The 19,412-nt window shown below is 47.7% G+C and overlaps 9 protein-coding genes across 9 annotated transcripts; 2 read left to right on the top strand and 7 right to left on the bottom strand.

Annotated features, from left to right (window-relative positions):
- Positions 1–292: 292 nt before the first annotated feature.
- EYB26_006925 (uncharacterized protein) lies at positions 293–1,684 on the bottom strand (the record flags this gene model as incomplete). The annotated part of the gene is made up of 2 exons (XM_054266198.1): positions 293–1,420; positions 1,472–1,684. 2 exons carry the CDS (start codon positions 1,682–1,684, stop codon positions 293–295), a joined length of 1,341 nt encoding a protein of 446 aa, XP_054122173.1.
- A 510-nt stretch (positions 1,685–2,194) lies between these two features.
- On the top strand, positions 2,195–3,579 carry EYB26_006924 (uncharacterized protein; the record flags this gene model as incomplete). Its single annotated transcript, XM_054266197.1, has 2 exons — positions 2,195–2,227; positions 2,275–3,579. The coding sequence occupies 2 exons, from the start codon at positions 2,195–2,197 to the stop codon at positions 3,577–3,579; spliced, it is 1,338 nt and encodes a 445-aa protein (XP_054122172.1).
- A 327-nt stretch (positions 3,580–3,906) lies between these two features.
- Positions 3,907–4,784, bottom strand: EYB26_006923 (uncharacterized protein; the record flags this gene model as incomplete). The annotated part of the gene is made up of 6 exons (XM_054266196.1): positions 3,907–4,068; positions 4,144–4,188; positions 4,256–4,316; positions 4,376–4,408; positions 4,477–4,719; positions 4,774–4,784. 6 exons carry the CDS (start codon positions 4,782–4,784, stop codon positions 3,907–3,909), a joined length of 555 nt encoding a protein of 184 aa, XP_054122171.1.
- Positions 4,785–5,378: 594 nt separating this feature from the next.
- EYB26_006922 (uncharacterized protein) lies at positions 5,379–6,000 on the bottom strand (the record flags this gene model as incomplete). The annotated part of the gene is made up of 3 exons (XM_054266195.1): positions 5,379–5,587; positions 5,689–5,698; positions 5,830–6,000. The coding sequence occupies 3 exons, from the start codon at positions 5,998–6,000 to the stop codon at positions 5,379–5,381; spliced, it is 390 nt and encodes a 129-aa protein (XP_054122170.1).
- A 1,361-nt stretch (positions 6,001–7,361) lies between these two features.
- On the top strand, positions 7,362–9,527 carry EYB26_006921 (uncharacterized protein; the record flags this gene model as incomplete). Its single annotated transcript, XM_054266194.1, has 2 exons — positions 7,362–8,106; positions 8,365–9,527. 2 exons carry the CDS (start codon positions 7,362–7,364, stop codon positions 9,525–9,527), a joined length of 1,908 nt encoding a protein of 635 aa, XP_054122169.1.
- Positions 9,528–9,898: 371 nt separating this feature from the next.
- EYB26_006920 (uncharacterized protein) lies at positions 9,899–10,236 on the bottom strand (the record flags this gene model as incomplete). Its single annotated transcript, XM_054266193.1, has 2 exons — positions 9,899–10,124; positions 10,211–10,236. 2 exons carry the CDS (start codon positions 10,234–10,236, stop codon positions 9,899–9,901), a joined length of 252 nt encoding a protein of 83 aa, XP_054122168.1.
- An 804-nt stretch (positions 10,237–11,040) lies between these two features.
- Positions 11,041–12,305, bottom strand: EYB26_006919 (uncharacterized protein; the record flags this gene model as incomplete). Its single annotated transcript, XM_054266192.1, has 7 exons — positions 11,041–11,376; positions 11,436–11,613; positions 11,667–11,800; positions 11,863–11,976; positions 12,039–12,080; positions 12,134–12,171; positions 12,230–12,305. 7 exons carry the CDS (start codon positions 12,303–12,305, stop codon positions 11,041–11,043), a joined length of 918 nt encoding a protein of 305 aa, XP_054122167.1.
- An 838-nt stretch (positions 12,306–13,143) lies between these two features.
- EYB26_006918 (uncharacterized protein) lies at positions 13,144–13,623 on the bottom strand (the record flags this gene model as incomplete). The annotated part of the gene is made up of 3 exons (XM_054266191.1): positions 13,144–13,177; positions 13,247–13,479; positions 13,534–13,623. The coding sequence occupies 3 exons, from the start codon at positions 13,621–13,623 to the stop codon at positions 13,144–13,146; spliced, it is 357 nt and encodes a 118-aa protein (XP_054122166.1).
- Positions 13,624–14,515: 892 nt separating this feature from the next.
- Positions 14,516–19,010, bottom strand: EYB26_006917 (uncharacterized protein; the record flags this gene model as incomplete). Its single annotated transcript, XM_054266190.1, has 4 exons — positions 14,516–14,848; positions 14,901–15,627; positions 15,676–18,846; positions 18,919–19,010. 4 exons carry the CDS (start codon positions 19,008–19,010, stop codon positions 14,516–14,518), a joined length of 4,323 nt encoding a protein of 1,440 aa, XP_054122165.1.
- Between the last annotated feature and the right edge of the window lie 402 nt (positions 19,011–19,412).

Below are 19,412 nucleotides of genomic sequence, written 5' to 3'. Positions count from 1 at the left end.
AATAATCTTGATTCTTTTCTCATGTACCTACTTCTTGTTCTTCTTCTGCATCATGTTTTCTAGATATTTCAAGCATATATCGGGGTTTTATACCATTTACAGTCTTTCCTTTGCATATTTCTTTTTTATTCGGTGGACATCATTCGCTATATTTCTTGCATTCATTTCATTGTATCTTTTTCAAACAGAAGATAAATGGCAGATATTGTACAATACGTACCCCAACTTTTCTAATACACATTATATACATATACCAACAAATCATTACACCCCTACCCAAAGCGCTCAAGAATCAAACCCACTGTCTAGGATGCTTCAAAACGTCCATCATCTCCATCTGCCTCGAAATCTCCTCCGTCTGCTCACCAGTCTCCTCCGCTAGAACAGCGGCGGCAGCGGCGGAAGCATCGGTCCTCGTGCCAGACACAGGATCCATATATACCCAGCTCGCCGTTCGCGGCAAACTCATCAATATACTCTCCACCCTGGCATTGGGTGTCCTTAGACCAAAGCTGGTGCCGCGATCATACACCAAGTTGAATTCAACATATCTGCCGCGACGGAGTTGTTGCCATTGTTTTTGCTCCGGGGTGAAGGGCATATCCTTTCGACGTTCTAGGATGGGCACGTAGGAAGGTAAAAACGAGCCTAAAGCGTCACTAACGAACGAGAACAGAGTTTCCTGCGGGTTCTGAGACGAGGACAATGAGCTCTGTAGGAAATTTGCGTCGAGGTCGTCGAAGAAGATGCCACCTATGCCCCGCGCTTCGCCGCGGTGCGGGATATAAAAGTATTTATCGCACCAGGCCTTGAAACGAGGGTAATATGTACTATCATGGCGATCACAGACATCTTTGATCGTCTGATGGAAATGCTTGCAATCCTCCGGGTAGAGATAAGAAGGCGTCAAATCAGTGCCGCCACCAAACCACCAATTCTTATCCCCGTTAATCGGGTCCTTCGGGTCCGAGGTCTCAAAGTATCGATAATTCAAATGCACAGTTGGAGCATGGGGGTTATGCGGGTGCAACACGAGCGACAAACCCGCAGCGAAGAAATTGAGTGAGTCCACGTTTGCGCCGACAAAGGACTTGTGGTCTGCGCGCATTCGCTCGATGGCTGGGCGCGGTAGTTCGCCATAGACTATGGAGATGTTGACGCCGGCTTTTTCAAAGACGTTGCCATCCTGGAGGACGCAGGATATACCGCCGCCGCCGTTGGGACGGGTCCATGTATCGGCTTGGAAGGCCTTGCCGTCGATCCGGCTCAGTTCGTCTGTTATTTTCTTTTGGTGTTCTTTGATTAATTTTTCCATTCGGAGGCGCATTGGGGAGTCGTCGGTGATGGGTGCTTTTTCTTTGAGCGCTTTGTCTATTTCCGCAATTGAGGGAGCTTCTGTTTGGGTGGCATTTTCAGTGGCCTGACATGTATTAGCGATCTATTTCTGGTCAATCATGCAGGAGCTGCAAACCATTGAATAAATGAGGGCGCCAATGAATGGAATTCCAATTGAAAGACGAAGCCATGGTCGCCAAATGATGAATTGGTCCTTGGATTCCTTCTTAGAGCTGTAAAACCTCGCGGTGCGAGTCCTGGGCAGTCGAGAACCTATTTGCGCCGGCCGTGAGATAATCTGCCGGGGAAGAGCTCTGCTCAATGGCGTGTAGAGGCGAGAAGACACCATTGTGCCGGTAGACATGGAATTGGCCCAGTAAACGTTGGATTAGGAAGTAATGAATAATTCTCAAAGTAAAAAAATGAGGGGAAAAGTCTTATAGCTGAGAAGTTTGCCTCAAGATTAAAAACTGTCAGCCGATGGTTCTTCAGGTCAGGCCATATCGGAAATAGTTCGCTCAGTTGCTTTAGCCTTTAGGTATGTAATCGATAGTGTTTGCACTGTTTGCACTGTCACATGGTCTGCAAGAACAACAGCTTTCTTCTCCCGCGACACAACATAATTGTAATTATTTTGGGCAATCAATCATTACCTGTAGTTGCGATTGAGTAGTATGCGTTCAATTGACGCGATGATGACAGTCTGAATTTGTTCTGCTGGTAGCCCTAGCCCAGCACTCCCCGCGGACTTATGGTAGCTTCCCACGGAATGTTTACATGTACCTTCTCCCGCTAAGAAATCTCCTACGACAGCAAACAAGGAATTACATTTTATATTGCTCTACAAAGCAGGTTCAAGATGCTGTCTGTTCCTCTTGTAGCGCCTCGCGATGTAAGTCCAATCTTTCGACGCGTAAAAGCAGCCGCTAATAACAACAGTCACACGAGCTCTGGTTCGGATCCTCTCGTCCACGATATAGAGGCAGCACAAATGCCTCCAGCTCAGAGCCATCAGCAACTCGACGACAGCAGCTCCACAATGGCAATGGCAACCTGCTCACGAATGCACCAACATCAACCCGCGCCGTCTTCTCCTCAACCACACCTTCCAATAGTCTCGCCATGTTGCAGCTCGAAGAACGTGCTCTAAGACTACGAAAAGAGAACATTGCCTCATTTGGAGCGGCATGGATTAAACCCGCGGGTATACCTAAGACGATGCAGGGGATGAGAGAAGAAGAAGCGGAGCGGGAGGAAGGATTGGCAGCGGCACAGCAGGAGTTGAATGTTGCTGCTATGGTGGCAGCGGCAGGAGCTGGGGGTGCTGGTGTAATGGACATGGATGCTTTTGGTGGGGAGGCGATGCTTCAACAGCAGCAGCAGGATATGATGATGGGAGGGGACAATGCCGGTGTCGCAGGGGAAGGGGATGGGAATGAAGCGGATGAACTTGAAAGAGATCTGGATGATGATATCCCTGAAGCCGAAGATAATGGGTTTGAGGACTCTGGTGATGAGGAGGGTCTTGTCGAAGAAGGTGAAGAGGCATATGAAGAAGAGCTTATGGATCGGAATCTAGATGATGATATACCTGACGGATATCCGGATGAAGACGACGACGATGACGACGACGACGACGATGATGAAGAGGATGCTTATGATGATGACGAAATGCCCGGTGGTGATGAGATTCCGGTCCGCGACTTGGATGATGATATTCCAGAAGCAAATGACCTGGAAGACGAAGACATGGACGACGATATCCCAGAAGCCGAAGAATGGCAACATACGGACTCGGAACTAGAAGACAACGATGACTCGGACTTGGATGGAGACCACACTGGTACACATGATCCATTCGCTCATTATGGTGGCGGAGATGATGGCATTGTCTCAACTAATACGCAAACACCGGCAAGTGCGAATACAGCGCGACGAGGGTCACGACGTAGTAGTACTCATCTGCCGCCACCACCGCAAGCACGAACTCGCGAAACAGAGGCGCAACGACGATTTCTGCAACGTTGGAGTGGGGTTGGTGTTGAGACCGACTCGGATAATGAAACTTTACCCTCACCTATGATGGGTGTTGATAATGACGAAGAAGATGACGATCTACGTGCTTCCATAACGAGTGCAGGCTATGCCCGGGGCCAAGTTGCGCGGAGCGCGCGAATGAGACAGGCTCAGAGTAGATTTGGTCGGTTTATGAGACGGGGGGGACCTAGAGATAGTCTAGACTGATTCCTGATTGAGTCTTGTTTTCGAGCTGACGTTTTTAGTTGATAGCTTACGGATATGGCTGGCATAGATAGATACCCCGAATGAATTTTATCTCTAGAACCAAATCTCTTCTGTTGAGCTGCGAATATTAAAGGTCTCATTCTCCTTGATACCTGTATATATCAATACAAGCAAGCCCTAAACGACATAACGCCAACCCATGCAATAGCCATGCTTGCTATATACTGTCTTCCTCCTCCCAGCGAATCAAACAATTAATAGTGATAATATAAGTCGAAAGCAATCAAAACGAAGAATAAACATTTCCTCAATACGTATGGGCATTGATCAAAATAGCCAAACATAAGCAAACAACAAAAACACCGCGAGGAAGAATCCAACCCAAACTTTCCAGCCGACACCTGTCCGTTCTGCCATGCGCAGCATTCGGTTCATGGTTCCTCGGAGGCGGATGCGGGTGCTGTCGAAGGCTTCGTTCATTGTATCTGCCTGTTCATTTGAAAGTATTCTCGTCAGACTGAAATTTATCTAGTGGATTGCAGGATGGTGGAATAAAATAAATACCAGGTTGGATGAAGAGCGAATTTCATCGCCGATTGCTACTGTAAGCTATAGCATAGCATCCATGTTAGTCCGAGATTGATGATCTGTTTGAGCTGAAAAAGGATGGATGTACCTCTTTGAGCGCCTTGACCTTGGCTGTTATTCCTTCGACTTCATTATCATTTTGAGACTCTCTTGAAATAACACATCAGTTCACATGCTCTCCACGTCTAAGTGATGGTAGAAAACTCACAGTTCCGATAACACCGCATCCGAATAATGACCCCTATCAACTCACACACCCACACAATCAGCTCTATGCATCACCAGTCAAGAAGAGGCAAAGAAACGAACCTTGAATTCGGCGTCGCAGCCCTGTAGCCATGTTGCTGCCCCTGACCACCGGGATACAACCCACCACCCCCGTTCGGATACCCATTACTCACTGAACCAGGATATGCGCCTGCATAGGTCGAAGACGTAACATTTGTGGCGGGTGAGCTGCTGGTAGGTCGAGAGCCTCTGTCGCCGCTGTAGGAGTCAAATAGGGAGGAGGAGGAGCGCGGGTCTCGTTGGTGGAGGTTTGAGTGGGAGAAGCTATTCGTTCATTAATGCAGTGACAAAGGAGCAGAGGTGTAAGGCTGTTCGTACCGTGAGGCCATGGTATGGAAATCTGGTTGTTGAGCCTTGTAGGCTCAGATGTTATTCAAATCAATATTCAATATTATCGTCCTGCGGACATGGTGCTGTGAATCTCGAAATGGGGTATCTGGTTAGTTGACTCGACTTGTGATGTTATGAACTTGTCCGGATATCATTTGCGGCGAGAGCGCTTGGCATGTTTTGGTTTACCGTACCTAGATGCGGAGATAAGCTTATCCTTGAGCATACCGGTAGCTGGCTGCATCAGCCTATGAAAACAATTTTCTACAGCTATTTACAGTCTATGTTTTTCTACAATGAGATTGAATTGGCTGATATAAGATTATTCATGGAGAATGATATTTTGTTTTGATTTGTTGTTTTGATCATAGCCCTGTAATGGGTAAGTAATCCCAACTAACTGTCATCGGTTCTGGGCAAACACCATGTTTCCAGGGAGATCATCCATCGTATATATGTTCCCATTCGCATCTCGTTGTGTTTGAAAATTTGAAATTAATAAATGCATCATCTCATAAGAACCCCCAGAGCAGCTGGGATCCCTCTCCCCATCATGCAGGAAAATAAGCAGCGCGTAGTCATGGCTGTATCGTCTACTCCTGCATATGATCACCGTCGTTATCTTCCCCGTGGAAATCTTCATCTTCATCATCCTCGTCATCCATTGGGTCGTCGCCCGCTGCCTTGGCTTTCTCGGCGGCTTCAGCGAAGTCGATGCGTTTGCCGCGTGTGCGACGGCCGCCTTCGATGATGTTATCTGCTGAGATGGGTTCGAGGTTGTCGCCTTCATCTTCATCTTCGTCTAGATTTTTTTTAGTTAGTCGTGTGTTGCGCGTGTTATTTTTTCGGCTGGTAAATACTGCTTGGGTGGTATGCTAGTCATCAGGTGGGAGAAAATTGTACCTTCGGCGCCCTGTAGACAAAAATAAACTTGTCAGTAAAAGTTTCATAACAGAGGACTGCTCAAGTGCCATGGCGTTGTTGATCGCATTGGTAAACACCAAACAATCGCAAAACAAACAGTATCCGCATGCGGGGTCATACCATTTCATCTTCCTCCTCCTCCTCCTCCTCAGAGCTTTCGTCGTCTTCTTCCTCGCCCATGTTCACGTCACCGTACGCATCGGCAGCCTTGCCCTTGCCCTTTCCGTAAGCAGCTGCGTCGGGAGCATTGGCAGCAGGGTCATTGTAATCGGTCACTGAGTGGTCACCCATTTTGAATGTGATTGAAATGAGGGGTATGGTTTGTCGCGAGTTTGTTTGTTTGTTGATGAATGAAGGATTAATGAAGAAAGAAAGATGATGAAGGAAAGGTCTCGAGTTGAGTGAGTGATGAAAGGAAGAAAGAAAAGTGAAAGAGTCAAACGCGATGTTTTGGAGGTCGCGAAGGTGATCAAGCGAGCAAGGGACAGTATAGCGTCTGCAGCTGCTGATTGGGCGAGAGCGTCGACACGCTAAGAGTAAGTTTTACTTGACCGCCTGCGCCCAGATTGAGTGCCGTGCCAGGCGACGACTCTGTGTAGATTTAACTACTTTAATTTTGTTTGCGTTGGCTGGAAGCTTGATGCAAGGGAGTGCCATAGTGCACTCTCAGCCTTCGGCCGTCAGCCCCCAGCCTTCGTGGCCGGGATTGTTTACATAGTACATAGTACGTAGTGATAGTACACACCGTAGTTATACTACAGAGCATGGATGGAGTACACGATTATAACGACATATCTGTCAGATGTCACAGGCTAGTAAGCTGATAGTTGTGTAGTTAGAGACATGCAACCTATCACCGGCCAGAATGAAGATGCTCCATGCTAACTCATCAATGACCCATAGACCTGAGGCTCATGTTCTTGATCATACGATGACGGCCTCAGGGTTGTATGCTTGTAACCCTAGGATGCTGCCTCGGACCATGACATAAGCTAACCAAATCAGGCAAGGCGGCGGCCAACAGCAGAGATTTTGTCATGGTGATGCGCAGAGGTAACTTAACTAAGCCCCGCCAAAACAAAGAGCTGAGAGCGAGCCTGAAAAATGTGGGAGCAACACAGAAGGAAAATTCCCAGCAGCACTCGCTAGTACAGTACGTCATCAGGCCGCCCCACCTTCCGCTTTGTAGACATCATGACTTTTTTTTGAAGAACAATCCCTTCTGCAAACAAAAATAGTATACAGAATAGCACACAAAAGACTCAGTAATGATCAAATAGCCAGCAATAAAGAGGCAAAAGGGAAGCCTCTGGCTCCATCGGGCTATGGCCTGCAACCAATAACAGTTGGGCTTCTAGAGAGCTCTGGCACATAGTGGAAGGACCCAACCCGCCGTGGAATCCCAAGGAAGTCACTAGAATCTGGCACCGCAGAAGCTTCGACTCACCGCCCACACCTATATGTATCAGCCCTCCTCTTGCTCCTGCTCCTCCATTCTTTCCTCACTCTCACATTTTCTCAAGCTTAATTTAATTTACTCGCACTTCCTCGAGTGAATTCCCTGTACACTATCTTCTATCCTCATTTCCTTACTTTCCCGTGATACCCCTCTTCCCATACACACCCACATACACACAACATACACATTCACCATGGCCCCCGCTATCGGTATCGATTTGGGAACCACCTACTCCTGCGTGGGTGTCTTCCGTGATGACCGTATCGAAATCATTGCCAACGATCAGGGTAACCGAACCACCCCCTCGTTCGTTGCCTTCACCGACTCCGAGCGTCTCATTGGTGATGCTGCCAAGAATCAGGTCGCCATGAACCCTCACAACACAGTCTTCGATGCTAAGCGTTTGATCGGCCGCAAATTCTCCGATCCTGAGGTCCAGGCTGATGCCAAGCACTTCCCTTTCAAGATCATCGAGAAGGCCACCAAGCCCGTTATCGAGGTCGAGTTCAAGGGTGAGGTCAAGCAGTTCACACCTGAGGAAATCTCTTCCATGGTCTTGATCAAGATGCGTGAGACTGCTGAGGCCTACCTCGGTGGTACCGTTAACAACGCTGTCATCACTGTCCCCGCCTACTTCAACGACTCCCAGCGTCAGGCCACCAAGGATGCTGGTCTCATTGCCGGTTTGAACGTCCTCCGTATCATCAACGAACCTACTGCTGCCGCCATTGCCTACGGTCTCGACAAGAAGGTTGAGGGTGAGCGCAACGTTCTCATCTTCGATCTTGGTGGTGGTACCTTCGATGTCTCTCTCCTCACCATCGAGGACGGTATCTTCGAGGTCAAGGCCACCGCCGGTGACACTCACTTGGGTGGTGAGGACTTCGACTCTCGCCTTGTCAACCACTTTGCCTCCGAGTTCAAGAGGAAATATAAGAGTATGTGATATACCCCCATCTGTTTTACAAGAATTGATAAGCTAACAACTTTCACAGAGGGTACGTCAAAAATCCGAAATGAATTCTCATTCCCTCCCGTCTCTTGCATTCTTATTTGATATTTGGAGCTTGGCTCTGGAGACTTCCTCAGAACCATCTGAAGAATGCATATGAAGACTCCCAATATGAATCCATCTCCTTCCCTTTCATCCGCACTTGACTCTTGAAGAACTCCTCAGATGCTAACATGTGAAATAGATTTGACCACCAATGCTCGTGCTCTCCGCCGTCTCCGCACTGCCTGTGAGCGTGCTAAGCGTACCCTCTCTTCTTCCGCCCAGACCTCCATTGAGATCGACTCTCTCTTCGAGGGTATTGACTTCTACACCTCCATCACCCGTGCTCGTTTCGAGGAGCTCTGCCAGGATCTCTTCCGTTCCACCATGGAGCCCGTCGAGCGTGTCCTCCGTGATGCCAAGACCGACAAGTCTTCTGTCCACGAAATCGTCTTGGTCGGTGGTTCCACTCGTATCCCCAAGATCCAGAAGCTCGTCACCGACTTCTTCAACAAGGAGCCCAACAAGTCCATCAACCCCGATGAGGCTGTTGCCTACGGTGCTGCCGTCCAGGCTGCTATCCTTTCTGGTGACACTTCTTCCAAGTCCACCAACGAAATCTTGCTTCTCGACGTTGCTCCTCTCTCCGTCGGTATTGAGACTGCTGGAGGTGTCATGACTCCTCTCATCAAGCGCAACACCACCATCCCCACCAAGAAGTCCGAGACCTTCTCCACCTACTCCGACAACCAGCCCGGTGTGTTGATTCAGGTCTACGAGGGTGAGCGTGCTCGTACCAAGGACAACAACTTGCTCGGCAAGTTCGAGCTCACTGGCATCCCCCCTGCTCCTCGTGGTGTTCCTCAGATCGAGGTCACCTTCGACATGGACGCCAACGGTATCATGAACGTCTCTGCCGTTGAGAAGGGTACCGGTAAGAGCAACAAGATTGTCATCACCAACGACAAGGGCCGTCTCTCCAAGGAGGAAATCGAGCGCATGTTGGCTGAGGCTGAGAAGTACAAGGCTGAGGATGAGGCCGAGGCTACCCGTATCCAGGCCAAGAACGGTCTTGAGTCTTATGCTTACTCCCTCAAGAACACCCTCAGCGAGGGCAAGCTCACCATTGACGCTTCCGAGAAGGAGAAGCTCGAGGCTGAGATCGAAAAGACCATCAGCTGGCTCGACAGCAACCAGACCGCCACCAAGGACGAGTACGAGGCTCAGCAGAAGGAGCTCGAGAGCGTTGCTAACCCCATCATCTCCGCAGCCTATGGCGGAGCAGGAGCTGCTCCCGGAGCTACCGGTGCTTCTGCTACCCGCGAGGCTGATGAGGTTGAGGAGCGCCCTGAGGAGCTCGACTAAACGCCTAATGAGTTTGAAGTTTGATGAGCTTTGGAGTTTTTTAAAATTCTTTTCATTTGTCTTATCATTTCCTTTGTTGGCCAAAAATTCCTTGCTATGCGAGATTCGGCGCTAATGTCATGACGGTTATGTTTTATGAGCATAGATGCGCAATGCGCTAATCAATCAATTCCTTCTTATTCTTTGATTGCTTCCTCGTAGCTAAACATATCGAACATAGATCTCAATCCAGTAATCATCCACGAACTAGTATAACATACACCATAACGTACATCCATCAGTTTAACTCCATGAACAACTGTTTTAAACTCTCTTCAAATAAAACCATACAGAATTACTACAAGTAAATCAAACACCAAAAAGACACAAGACTATAACCCCTGAAACTCCCCTCGCCACCACCTCCCAACCCTCCTGGCCCCAATCTCCGCGATCTTTGAAAGCGAGACATCCTCCGTCTTTGCGGGAGCCGTAGTAGCTGTAATCCCAGGTGGCGAACTGGTCTGAGACTGGGCCGATTCATGGCGCATGTCCCGCTGGATTCTGAGCACGGCGGATGTTGAGCCGATTATGAGGGCGAAGACGGGGTCTGCTATTCTGTTTTCCTCCCCCAGAACAGTCGTCAGGTTGGGATGGTAAAAAGAAAGGTGGAAAGGGAAGGGAAAGGGAAGGGGAGGACGTACTTTGAGATTAGGTAGGGATGGGACATGTTTGTTTTATTTCTATGGAATGGATGGATGATTCGGATGTGTGCCTGGTGGTGGTTGTGATGATGGTGATAGTGATGATGATGATGGACGGTGATGTTCGGAATCTGTTGCCGCGGCGAGTTTGATGGATGATTTGATATGTATCAATTTGCCCCGTCCGTTTACTTTGAGGTTTATGTTAATACAAGGGGAGAGTTGAGATGTCGATGAGGAATGTCTGGGTTCTGTGTATGTGTATATAGAACTTTCCCATTCGTCGTCGTGAGACTTTCAGTTGGACGCACGGACCAATCGTTTTGATTACGCGCTCGAATTTTTGAATACTAAGTTAACTAACTACCGAGTAGAACCTGCCTATAACGAACAGACGGCCCCCCCTCATCTAGTGACTATATCATATGAATTAAAATCTCTAGATAACTATCAGGTCAGGCATTATACATATGAATATAGAGAGTGCTCCGAATCATTATTGATCGAACGAATCTGGTATCTAGAGATTTTAATTCATACGATAGTTATATCGTGATGATGTTCTACTATATGCGGAGTACGTACTGGAAAATATGCTGTAGACTATCACTTGAATCTTAGAGAGGAGTCTATATATAACAGCTAACTAATAAAATTACATACATGATGCATTCAATAAACCCCATTCCCCATCCCACACAAAAAAAAATCTACAACAAGAAGTAGAAGAAAATCAAAAATCAAACAATTCGCCAACCGAATTGAAAATAGAACAAAGAACCGATTACAACATTTTATGCCTGCCCACTGATGAAACGAGGGGAGAGAGGTTAAAGGACCTTTCCGAAAGCAGGAATCAAAGTCTGAGCCAACCAGAAGCTAAACACCAGCTTGGGACCGGTCATCAATAGCTTGGGTACAAGGCCCTTGAAAAAGGCGCCTGCACCTTCGTTCTTGATCATATTCGCGATGATTCTGGTACCAGACTCGGGGTTCTCAAAGTTTCGGTTCTGGATACGGGTTTTGATGACATCTAGAGGTGCGGAGACGACGAGGGATGCGCTGGCACCGAAGATGGAGGCGACGAAGTTTTGGCCCCAGGTTGCGGCGTTGTAGTCTTGCAGGGAGAAGATGTATTCCTTTGCGAAGGCGGAGCCACCGAAGAGCTATTCCGTTCGTTAGTATAAAAATCTTCACCTTAAACGGGGGTGTTAAAAAGACGTACAGCAAATGAACCAGGCGCGTTACGAGCAGCCGTCCATCCAGCACCACGGTACAAACCCATTCCTTCATCGGAGATGATCTTGAACAGACCACGGCCACGGAAGGCTTCGGGGTTGGTCTGGCGTTTGATTTTGAGGACGTCGAGGGGCAAGAGGACGATTTCACCGATTCCGACGATACTGTTCTTATGAATATAATGTATCAAATCAGAATGTAGAGGGAGGAGACGAACCTTCCAGCGGTAGCGTGCATGATAGCCTTTCCAGTTCCCTTGCCAAAGGTTGATTCGAATACCGAACCGTGATTTTGTGCTAGGTAATCGCGGACGAAAGGTTGACCGCCGTATTTATAGATTCGTTGGAGGACCTATCATCTTAGTACACCTCCTTCATCAAGGTGCCTGTCCGTAGACAAAAAGAGGGTAGTACCTTGTATCCAGCAGCATATCCGAGACCCGGGAAGAGAGAGGTGAATTTCCGGCCCACAGAGGCAGTCGCATATTCCTTGAAAATGACCTGGTTCAGGGCAGCAGCTGTGTTGGACTATCGCATGCACGTCAGCTTTGTATTCCTGTCGTCTTCCGCTTTGCTGGTATATAACGTACCTGGCCTTGGTTGCTCATCAATCGTTTTGCGATCGTATCAACCTATCCAACGTCAGTCCTGCCCCGCACTCAACGATATATCGGAAAAGACATACAGGATGGAAAACAAGCAATTCCGCAATACCAGCGGATCCTATCACACTCCAGTCAACAATTCATCCTTCGCACCAAACAGTTTCAAGACAACATACCAGAGCCGAGTAATCGCGCAGTTCCGGATTCTCTCTTAATATCCTTGGCAGCCGAGCTGGCGCCAACAGTAGCCATTGCAGGAGACATTTCTTCGTTTTTTGTCGTTGAACAAACACTGAAAACGATTCGAGCTGGTTGGAAAAGACGAGGGAGGGAAAAAAAACAAGGACAGAAAAGATTGCAGACTAAAAGACCTGAACCCTACTGAAAGAAAGCAACAAGAAGATAAAAACAAAAGAAGAAAGAAAGAAGAAGATCAATGCTTGATTGATTGCTTGATACTGACTGCAGAAGAAAAAACGGCCTGGCTGCAATGGAATATTTTGGGATTGGAGAATTGCGCGGTTTACGCTATTCCTGATTGGGACTGGGAAGGTTCCGATGATGGGCCGGAGTTGTGGATCGGGTCCGGTTTAAGTCCGACTTAGTGCTTACTACGTACAGAGGTACAATAACGACTTTCTACTGGATGAGTAAAACTAACTTCATTTGTGATGGCTAACTGACTTGATCTACCAAGGTATGCGGACTGACTACTGACAGAAGCCAGACGCGGGGTCTTGACTAACTATCTACCTCGGCAGACCGACAAGGCAGTCACCCAAAGCATTGATTGTGATATAGATAACGTCCGTACAAAAGCAAGCAATAACATTCGTATCAGACTAGCAAATATGTGATCCGTATAACGCCAGCACGAAACCAACAATCTGATGTCATTCTCGTATACAAAGCGATCAAACAAGTCGAGGAGTCGAGGAGTCGAGGCGAAGAAAGACCGGTCGGCGTCAGATTGCAAAAAAGCAAAGACATATTGCAACACTTCTAAAGCAAAGCATGTTCGTTCAGTCCAGGTTAGATTCACGTCGCTTTATCTAGCAATTTCGTAGGGGTTGTCGTCATGGTTTCTTCTTCAGCAGTCACCGAATGTGTTCTCGCCGGAGTATCTATCCCATCATTAGCATCATGTATATTTAAGCGCTACACTTGATCCACGGATCAAGAATGAGACGTACGTAATATATAAGAAACCATCCTCATCCTTATGCTCCTCGTAAATGCTGCTCATCAACGCCGCAGTAGGCGGAAGCACCTCATCGACAAAGATGAAAATGGCCTTTTCGGGCGACAACTTGATGCGCTTGCGGATGACATACACGAACTGGCCGACGGTGAGGTCTGCAGGGACGAGGTATTTCTTCTTATCGATGGTTGCGATGTCGGATTTCTCGACCTTTTCGCAGATGACCTTTACGAACTATTAGAGATATGAGATACAGAGAGCAGAAGAGGGAGGACGTACGGGGATACGGTCAGCGTATTTCTGGCGGATACGCTCGGCTTCAGCCTTGCGCTTCTCGAAGGGGTGCTCGTCCTTGAACTTGGATCGCATGGCTGCTGTGACGGTCAGATAAGCAAGCTATCGTCTCGAGGGTGTCTAAATGGAGAACCAACTTATTGAATGTGTGTATTCGAAAAAGATGTTATAAGCGATGAACTATGCAGTTCTTGACGATAAACGCAAAGTAGGTGATGGTGGTTGATGAAGGAAGGAAGATAGATAATGGAGGATGATGAAGATGATGACGGGTTGTTTGAGGGGAAGTGGAGTAGCCGACCGACGAAGTAAGCTACTGCTACATAAGTAAGCACAAGGCAGCCAGACAAGGCTCAGCTCAAGGAGGCAAAGCCCCGCCAGACGTCGTCCAACTGACAGCCGTGACTGACCGCCTGACTGCTGCTGTGAAGAGCAACGAGCCATGTGGCGGTGAACAGTCTGCTCTATTATATTATGCTTACTTTGTCCAGGCCTTGAGCATATATTCTATTCCTTTCTTATTTATTTTTCTAGACCTGTCCAACATACAATAGACATGTACGCTACCTCTTAGATGGCTTTGTTCACGATAAGCTTGTATGGATCTTCCCGGCCCGCAGGGAGCCCCGCCACAGACCATCCCATCTTAGCTACTCTACGGAGTACGCGGTAGACTCAGAGACTCTTCGAACTGATGCCTGCACATGATTTCTGAGAAGCTGATCAGTTTTGGGGATACTGCCGACTAGTATTCTCTGTTAGTGTGGCAACCCTGTGACTCATTCCCAGTCACATTCATGAGTCATTGTGCTCTAGGTAGCAGTTCTGTACTAACCCTCAGCAAAGATACTGCAAGTATACACTCGTCATACTTGATTCAACTCTATCGTAATACATAGTTATCATCATGCCCATACAGTACAAGCCCAATAGCAGAGAAACACTTAAATAGACTCGCGGTAGTCTACTACCGCTTTTTCCTCCTCGTCTCACGATGGGCCTCAGACCACGCATCCTCGAACACCGTCTTCTTCGCCCCCGTATGGCCCTCATAAAAGTTGAGTTTGCGCACGACTTCCATCGCGCCCGTACCGAGGGAAACGGTCTTGCCCATAATAATACACTCTGATACACCCTCCACGCGGTCTGTACGACCTGTTCCGCCGGCGTCGAAGAGATGATCGGCAGTTTTCTCGAAGGATGCAAGCTGTAGAACTGAATCGCGCATTTTGGCCATACCGAAACGGGTAATCCCCAAAACTTCGCCGTTTGTAGTCATGATATCTGCGAGAAGGTGCATCTAAAACCAAGTCAGCGGTGTTCTTTTTTGATTATACTAGTGTCGAACTTACGTGTCGTGGATCAATGTCCATATCCTTCATGACCTCACCCATTTCATTGATAATCGTCTCTCGCGCCGCCTCGATACCCAGCACAGCCCGCATTTCCATGACGTTGTTGGTTTTTGTCCTCACTCCCTCAACTCCATCGGTGTTCATACATGCTCGTAGGCCATATCCTTCAACGAGCAACTTATTAAGCCCGCGCTCAGAGTGGATAATAGCACGCCTGGCCTGCGGATGTCCCAATACTTGAATATCCGGCAGCATACGCTTGAGATGCTTCAACCGAAGATATGGGTCTGCACTAGTCGCTGCAATATCAGTCTTACTCAATCCTGCCTTGCTGCTCGGGTCCATGTCCACTCGGATTTTGATGTGCGACCGAAGAACGTCGACCGTAAGATCGCTGCCCTTGAAGCGGCGGTGACTTGTGATGGCATCCTTGATCTGTCTGAGGGACAATTCGAGCTGTAGGTTCTCGATCGTGTCCCAGTTGAGTTTGACTGTAATGTAGCCTTCCTTGTCTGTCCAGGACTCTCGTATGTAATGGATAATATCACGCAAAAATGTCTTTTCGATTCTGCCCTTGGCGATACGCGCTGCGTGAAGTTCATGCGGGATGGCAAGGTGACAAGTAATGACTGGAGTACTAATTTCTTTCGAAGCGTTGATAATTTCTTTAATACGGGGAACACCCTGTGTAAGTGCCAAGTTACCGACACCAGCAAAATGGAAACTATTCTCGTTAGCATTATACTCTTTTCGATTGGAGAGAAGAACTCACGTTTTCAGGGTCATCTGAGTACCAGGCTCTCCAATGGACTGCGCTCCAACAGCGCCCACAGCATGTCCCGGCTCAATCTTGGCCTTCTCATATTTGAACAGACAAGACTTGATGAAATATCTCAATGATCCCTCCGACAGCTTTCCAACATGGTCAAGAGCCATTCGAGCTTCTTGATCTGAAAGAGCGCTGTCCATTGCTTTTTCCATAGCGACTGCCTTTTTCTCAATATGCTCCTGGATTGAGTCAAGGAAGGCACGTGCACTCTCTAATTGATCAGTACCGTAGTCGCTGTCGTCCTTATAAGGAAGATCTTCGCCGAAAAGACCCTTGCGAACATATCTCTTTCGTTCCTCAGACAGTAATTCCTCGGTGATAGCCCTGATTTCTGACGGCTGCAGACCTCGCTCGTTGTTATTATGTGTAACGGCCATGGCATGGTTGTATGTCCGATCAAAGTGAACAGGCTTGGCTTTGCCTTCCATGTCCACCGGATCCAGATCATCTCCACCGTAGCTAAACTGCACAATACTGGCAGATGAGGTACGAATAGTACCGTCATACTTGGCCGACAAATCTTCAAGAGACTTCATCAAACGACGAGACATGTAACCTGTTTCGGCAGTCTTGACTGCAGTATCAATCAAACCTTCACGACCAGACATGGCGTGGAAGAAGAACTCCGTAGGCGACAAGCTAGAAAAGAAACTGTTCCGCACGAAACCCTTTGAAGGCGGATGGCGGGCATTTTTCGGGAAGTGAGGCAATGTTCGGTCCTGGAAACCGTCTTGCACACGCTCACTGCTGATAATCTGTTGACCGACAACAGCAACCATCTGTGATACGTTGATACTGGAACCCTTGGATCCAGACGTGGCCATGATAAGAGGGGCGTTGTATTTGCTGAGTTGCTTAATACATTCCTCACCAGCTTGTTGACGAACTTTGGACAGAATACCAGATACTTGGCTCTCCATAGTCTGGAGCTCGTCACAACCCGGTAACTTCTCGAGCTTTCCAGCCTTGTATTGGGCGATAACCTCGTCACAAGCAGCATAGGCCCTCTCAACTAGCTCATTCTTCGTCTGAACCAGCCTCTCGCTTGGATATACATCTGTGATACCAATCGAGAATCCAACATTAGTAAACCAGCGAGCGCAAAGCTTGGACAGCCGATTCATTCCTTCAGCCGCAGCAGGTGGACCGAAATCTCTTAACATAATATAGAAGACGTTGTCTTTCTTTCCAGAACCAATAGTGCTCTTGTCCATGACACCGCACATGATTTCAGAGTTTCGAATGACCAACCAACCGTCATTTGGATCTAGATCCTTTGGCTGCCCATCCTTTGGTGCCTTGAACTCTCGACAAGCGGCATCGATATTGACCTTTACAGGATCATCTTTGTTTGGACGCATAAGGATGTTAAACACTTGCTTTCCAGTCCACATCATCTGAGGCTTGAGAATAGCCGGAGGCGGAAGATCGAATCGCGTTTCTGGTCCAAGCATGTATAGACAGATTTGTGTAAAAGATCTTCGATCGAAGAAATTGTCCTTGCTACTCAATACATATGCCGCACTGATGAAATCCTGGATAGCTCCAATAATGGGCTCTCCGTTCTTTGGCGTGACCAGATTATTCTTCACACCCATGAGTTCCATCGCTTCAGAACGAGCCTCCTCAGTTTGAGGAATGTGCAGGTTCATTTCGTCACCGTCGAAATCGGCATTGTATGGATTGCAGACACACTCATTCATGCGAAACGTCCTATACGGACGGACCTTGACAAAATGTGAAAGAATACTAAGTTTGTGAAGGGAAGGCTGTCGATTGTAAAGTGCAATATCACCGTCAACAAGATGGCGTTCCACCAGATCTCCAATCTGCAGCTGCTTCGATATTGTGTCCAAACTCTTCGCCGAGTGTTTCAACGAGATAGTCAATCCACTATCCTTCTTGATGACCTTTTTCGCACCGGGCCATTTGTTAATACCATTGCGTACCAATTTCTGCAAATATTCCAAGTTGTAACGAGTGACGATTTCTGGGTATGTCATGTTCTTTGCGACTAACTCCGGAACTGCGACCTCGTCAATTCGAAGATTAGGGTCTGGCGAAATGACAGTACGTCCAGAAAAGTCGACACGCTTTCCTGACAAGTTGCCTCTGAATCGACCCTGCTTTCCTTTAAGACGAGAAACCAGCGAGCGAGTGGGTTTGCCAGCCTCGCCTTTCAGACCAGGCACATCGCCATTAATATAAATGGCTATTTGTAGCGTCATGTAGTCCCAACATTCCATCAGAGTAGGCACCGGTGCTCCTTTTCTCAAGTTGTTTCTTAGTGTTATGTTGCTCTGCACAATATCGCCAAGTTTTGCGGTCAAATCATCTTCATTAGACGCCCCATCCTGGCTAACCGATGGACGAATACAGTTCGGCGGAGCAGGGATATATTGCCAAAGAAAAGTCTCTGGACGGACTTCTGTAGGATCAAGACCCAAAAGCTCACAGTCCGCATTCGTAATCTTCTTGAACAGATTCATAACCCGAAGCGCGTGCAAATCATCTTGGGCTTTTTTGTAAAATCTGTCGACATCCGGGTTCGAAGCTCTAGCTTCTGCCAACGAATTATCAAACACGATTTTGCTGATAGGCGGAACCTTTTTCGCGGAAGTCGACTGATTAAAGTGGCGGAACTTTTCGTGCACGATTTTCAGCGCCGCTGTACCAGCCTTTTTCACCACACCATTAACCGCACCGCACCGAGGACAATCTCGCGTCTTCTTGCAGCGTTCAACGACCCTCTTCGCAATCTGTAAACGCCGCAGATTATCCAGTCGTGGCCGACGCATCTCTTTGAGGAAAGCGCGACGCTCCGCCTCTGGCAATAGTATCGTCGAACATTCCTTGCAAATAACCTGCAAGATGCCAATAACTCTCTTGAAATATCCAATATGAAAAGCCGGAAGTACTAATTTCACGTGTCCGAAATGGCCGTTGCAGTCCTTGTGTCCCAATCCGCAGGTTAGACAGGTTTCCATTTTACCGCTAATACCGAGTCTGCGATCTAGGGGCCCATTTTCTTGAACGACGCGATCTCGCTCCAGATCGTAGAACCGTCTATCCGAGATTTCGACGACGGCTTGGCTGATAACATCGTTGTCCGATCTGTTGACCAAGGTATTAGCGTCGCTCTATTAGAGCTCTAGACAAATGAAGATGCTGAAAAGAAAAACTTACAATGCGCCAAATTTCAACTCTTTGATAACTTTCGGCACGTTATCGATGACCTGGGCCTTCCCCAGGCCGACTTTGATTTCGCTCTGCATCATCGCAGTTTGCCTGTCGCAGTAATGCGCATTATAGCTGATGACTCAGAAGGGTGTTGATTGCGCTGATAAATGTACTTCGCACGGATCGAATTTTGAATAATTAATAATGCATAGATGGTAGTGTCAAAAGTCGCGGATCCTCATAACGCCACTGAATGCAAGCTCGAATGTTGGTTCAAGAATGAAAGAAGAATGAAATTCTGAAGGTCTGCGGGGGGTCGGCGACGATTTTTTGCCGCGAGGAAAAAGTTAAGCTTACGGCCCCTCTCTGCTTTGCGCCTATATGAGCTAGTCCTATTTGGGAAATATCACCAAACCGAGGCTCTTTTGTCTACTCTGTAGATTGTTATGCATTTATTAACGTTATATGGACTTGGTTTATAATTCTTTAGATGGCAAGTA

Source organism: Talaromyces marneffei, chromosome 5 (genome assembly GCF_009556855.1).
Source record: "Talaromyces marneffei chromosome 5, complete sequence".
NCBI lineage: Eukaryota > Fungi > Ascomycota > Eurotiomycetes > Eurotiales > Trichocomaceae > Talaromyces > Talaromyces marneffei.
Note: the sequence above shows the minus strand (reverse complement) of the source record. Positions and strands in the feature narration are given on the sequence as shown.